General features: G+C 37.5%; 1 protein-coding gene across 1 annotated transcript; it reads left to right on the forward strand.

The window, feature by feature from the left end:
• The first annotated feature begins 1,152 nt into the window (after nt 1–1,152).
• On the forward strand, nt 1,153–4,270 carry LOC116143896 (phenylalanine ammonia-lyase-like). The gene is made up of 2 exons (XM_031429347.1): nt 1,153–1,757; nt 2,263–4,270. The coding sequence occupies exons 1-2, from the start codon at nt 1,357–1,359 to the stop codon at nt 4,010–4,012; spliced, it is 2,151 nt and encodes a 716-aa protein (XP_031285207.1). The 5' UTR covers nt 1,153–1,356; the 3' UTR covers nt 4,013–4,270.
• Nucleotides 4,271–4,438: the final 168 nt, after the last annotated feature.

Genomic DNA, 4,438 nt, shown 5'->3' on the forward strand with positions numbered 1-4,438 from the left:
CCTATTCATTCATTTTCTTTAACTTAAAATTTTAGACTTATAGAGTGTTCAATGAGTCTTAAAGATTGGTCAAGGTGCGCACAAATTGGTCTAAATACCTCGATCATCATTAAAAAAAAAAAAAAAAAAAAAAATAAAAGTGGAGAAATCTCATAGCTTTATTATTTATTTGTAAAATGGGGTTGGATCAACACTCAAATCAAATGAGGTTAATCATAGCATGGCTTATAAATAAAATTGATTGGTTACAAAAGTCTAGATTTGGGGAACAAATACACAAGCTATGAGAGACCTTATTTCTTCATGGGTAGCACGTTAAATCAATTAATCGAAATTCAAATGATATTTACATCATCATTATATTATTTTCTGAAATTTAATCATTTGCCGGCCAATTTCCAATATTTAGTTTGTTAATGATCCACATGGCACTATAATTATTTATTTTATTATTATAATTATTATTTTAAAAAGCAAACATGATATTTGATTGCAATAATTCTCCACGATTATTAATAAGGGATACTTACTGAAAACTTACTCGATTAGTATCGAAAGATGAATTGAAATACGTATAAATTGGTCCGAATACCCCAATATAAAAAAAAAAAGTCAAAAAATTTATCATTATTCTAAAAATGTACATGCTTAAACCCCAAGCTCCACCCACCATATTATAATCCTATTCCAAATGAGTTTATCAAGAAATTAAGAAAATAATAAATCAATATATCCTAAATTTATTTTACAAGTTATTTTTTTTAAAGAGAAAGTCAACATTGTGAAAACATTTTTTAAGTTTTTTTTTTTTATAAATAATTTTATTTTAAGTAGGTGCGGGTAATAAGTAATAAAAGAATTATGGCAGGGAGTAAATGGTAAACTCAGTAGGCCGAATTTCTGGTCCCAAAAAAAAAAAAAAAGAAAACTTAAACACTGGTGACTGTACACCATAAGCCACACCAACCTGCTCCAATTTGACGGGTAAAAACAGCCATCATGCATGTCTCATTGATAGTCCACGTGTCTCAATCACAACCCTCTAATTACATGAACATCAAACGGCTCCTAAATTTCTTCAACTAACACCCCCAGTTTCTCACCAGCACTTTTTATACGTATAATTTTTTCTATTTAAACCAACTCATTTTAAGCTGGTAAACCCACCCCCATCCTTTCAATTCTTTAAATTTATCTTCTTCCTCCACATTTTCCCTTCATTTTCCCACTAACCAAACAAAAATCTTCCCCAGCTCTCCACGTTCGAAGGCTCATAGTTTTTTGAGCCGTGAGATTTCATATATTCAACCTTTTGGTCACAATATATACGTTTTGGACCTATTAAAGTATCCACAAATGGATGTGTCACACGAGACCACGAATGGCGGTGTGTTAATCGGAAAGTTGTGTGAAGATAATCGTCATCACGATCCGTTGAACTGGGGATGGGCTGCGGAGTCCTTAAAGGGCAGCCATTTAGAGGAAGTGAAGAGAATGGTGAGCGACTGTCGGAAGGCGGTGGTTCGACTGGGGGGAGAGAGTCTGACTATAGGTCAGGTGGCGGCGGTTGCCAGCCGCGACAAGGGAATGACGGTAGAGCTGAGCGAGGCGGCCAGAGGCGGCGTCGAAGCCAGCAGTGAGTGGGTGATGGAGAGCATGGAGAAAGGAAAGGATAGTTATGGAGTCACCACTGGGTTCGGTGCAACTTCTCACAGGAGAACGAAGCAAGGAGGAGCTTTACAAAAGGAGCTCATTAGGTAAACTAATATGTGGCTTTGGTTTTAATTCTGTAATTAATTAAACGGAGAGTTAATTAGTATTATGGTAATTAATTGGTTTTATTTAATTTTTGATGAATTTAATGGTTACGTTTATTTATAAGGTGTGGCATGTCACAGAGATGTCTTCATTATCTCATTATTTAATAAAAAATAAACTAATTTAATATTTGTTTTAGTGGGTCCCTGTATTGATATCGTCTTGTGGAATATCCTGATTCCTGAAGGTGAAGACACAACATTGAATACCTCCCATTTAAAACAAAACAAATAATTAAGAAATTAATATTATTTATTAAATAAACAACTGGAATTGACAGCTTGTTGAATTTTATTTTGTTTTGTTTATTTTATTGATATATTTATGAAGTGTTATAAATTTATCTCATTTCATTCACATGTTGAAAATTATTGAATTTTTACTATTTCTTTCATATTTTTGTGCAAATTTGAGTGATACTAGGAAGAATATTTTTGGTTGCAGATTCTTGAATGCTGGTATATTTGGAAATGGGACAGAATCAAACCACATTTTACCACACACAGGAACAAGAGCTGCAATGTTAGTGAGGATCAACACGCTCCTCCAGGGCTATTCAGGCATCAGATTTGAGATCCTGGAAGCCATCACTAAATTTCTTAACCACAACATTACTCCTTGCTTGCCTCTTCGTGGTACCATTACTGCCTCTGGTGATTTAGTCCCTTTTTCCTACCTTGCCGGCCTCTTGACCGGCCGTCCGAATTCGAAAGCAGTCGGGCCATCAGGGGAGTCCCTGAATGCTGCTGAATCTTTTAAGCTTGCTGGAATAGATGGAGGCTTCTTTGAGTTGCAGCCTAAAGAGGGTCTTGCGTTGGTTAATGGAACAGGAGTTGGGTCTGGATTGGCTTCTATAGTGCTTTTTGAGGCTAACATTTTGACCATTTTAGCGGAAGTTATGTGCGGGATTTTTGCGGAAGTTATGCAAGGAAAACCAGAGTTTACTGATCATTTGACACATAAATTGAAGCATCACCCTGGACAAATTGAGGCTGCAGCCATAATGGAACATATTTTGGATGGCAGTGCTTATGTTAAAGAAGCAAAAAGGTTACATGAAATGGACCCTCTACAGAAGCCTAAGCAAGATCGATACGCGCTTCGTACTTCACCACAATGGTTAGGCCCTCTAGTTGAAGTGATTCGATCATCAACCAAGTCCATTGAGAGGGAGATTAACTCTGTGAATGATAATCCGTTGATTGATGTTGCAAGGAACAAGGCTTTACATGGTGGCAATTTTCAGGGTACCCCAATTGGAGTATCTATGGATAACACAAGATTGGCAATAGCTTCAATTGGAAAACTCATGTTTGCGCAATTCTCAGAGCTGGTTAATGATTTCTACAATAATGGGTTGCCTTCAAATCTTTCAGGTGGTAGAAATCCAAGCTTGGATTATGGTTTCAAAGGGGCTGAAATAGCAATGGCAGCCTATTGTTCGGAGCTCCAATTTCTAGCCAATCCTGTGACAAATCATGTGCAAAGTGCGGAGCAACACAACCAAGATGTCAACTCTTTGGGACTGATCTCTGCAAGAAAAACAGCTGAAGCAGTGGATATACTAAAGCTCATGTCTTCCACTTACTTAATTGCACTTTGTCAGGCTATTGATTTAAGACACTTGGAGGAAAATTTGAAGAACACGGTTAAGAACACAGTTAGCCAAGTGGCGAAAAAGGTGCTAACCATGGGGGTCAATGGACAGCTCCATCCATCAAGATTCTGCGAGAAAGACTTGCTTAAAATGGTTGATCGGGAGTACGTTTTCGCGTACATTGATGATCCATGTAGCGCAACGTACCCACTGATGCAGAAACTAAGGCAAGTCCTTGTTGAGCATGCATTGATGAACAATGAAGATTTGAAGAACGAAAAGGCATCAATCTTCTTGAAGATTAGCAGTTTCGAGGAGGAACTGATGACCCTTTTACCGAAAGAAGTTGAGAGTGCAAGAGATGGTTTGGAGAGTGGGAATCCGGCTATCTTTAACAGGATTAAAGAGTGCAGGTCGTATCCATTGTATAAGTTTGTGAGGGAAGAGTTGGGGACTCAGTTGTTGACAGGAGAGAAGGTTACTTCACCAGGGGAGGAGTGTGATAAGGTTTTCACAGCCATTTGTGAGGGCAAAATAATTGATCCACTCTTTCAATGTCTTAAAGAATGGGACGGCACCCCTCTTCCAATATGTTAAGAGCTGTTATCTGGAGGAACATAAACAATTCATTGTTTTGTATTATTAAACGTAAACGTAGACAAGCCTTGTACTGTGTGTGCTGAAACACAAAACTGTTGTTTGTATCTCCCACGCCTCTTTTTCTTTATTATTCCTGTTTATTTTTTCTCTCAGCTTATATTTTGTTGGTTTTGTACAAATGGAACTCATAAAGGCTTTGTTAATCAATGACAAGCTCTGTCACCTGTCCTCTTTTTAAATCATATATTTCCAGCCACCCCTTTTAATTTTCATGTTTGCTGTCATTTGTAAGTCCTCCTGGTGCTCAACGGGGTAGAAGTAGAACAGCCTGGCAACGCATATAAGAAAGCAACCACGGGGCTGTTGCAACTACAATCATTGAAATATCTTATGGTGGTCTTCCGAAAACATAATCTTCTGGGT

This window comes from Pistacia vera, unplaced genomic scaffold (genome assembly GCF_008641045.1).
Source record: "Pistacia vera cultivar Batoury unplaced genomic scaffold, PisVer_v2 Contig1133, whole genome shotgun sequence".
NCBI lineage: Eukaryota > Viridiplantae > Streptophyta > Magnoliopsida > Sapindales > Anacardiaceae > Pistacia > Pistacia vera.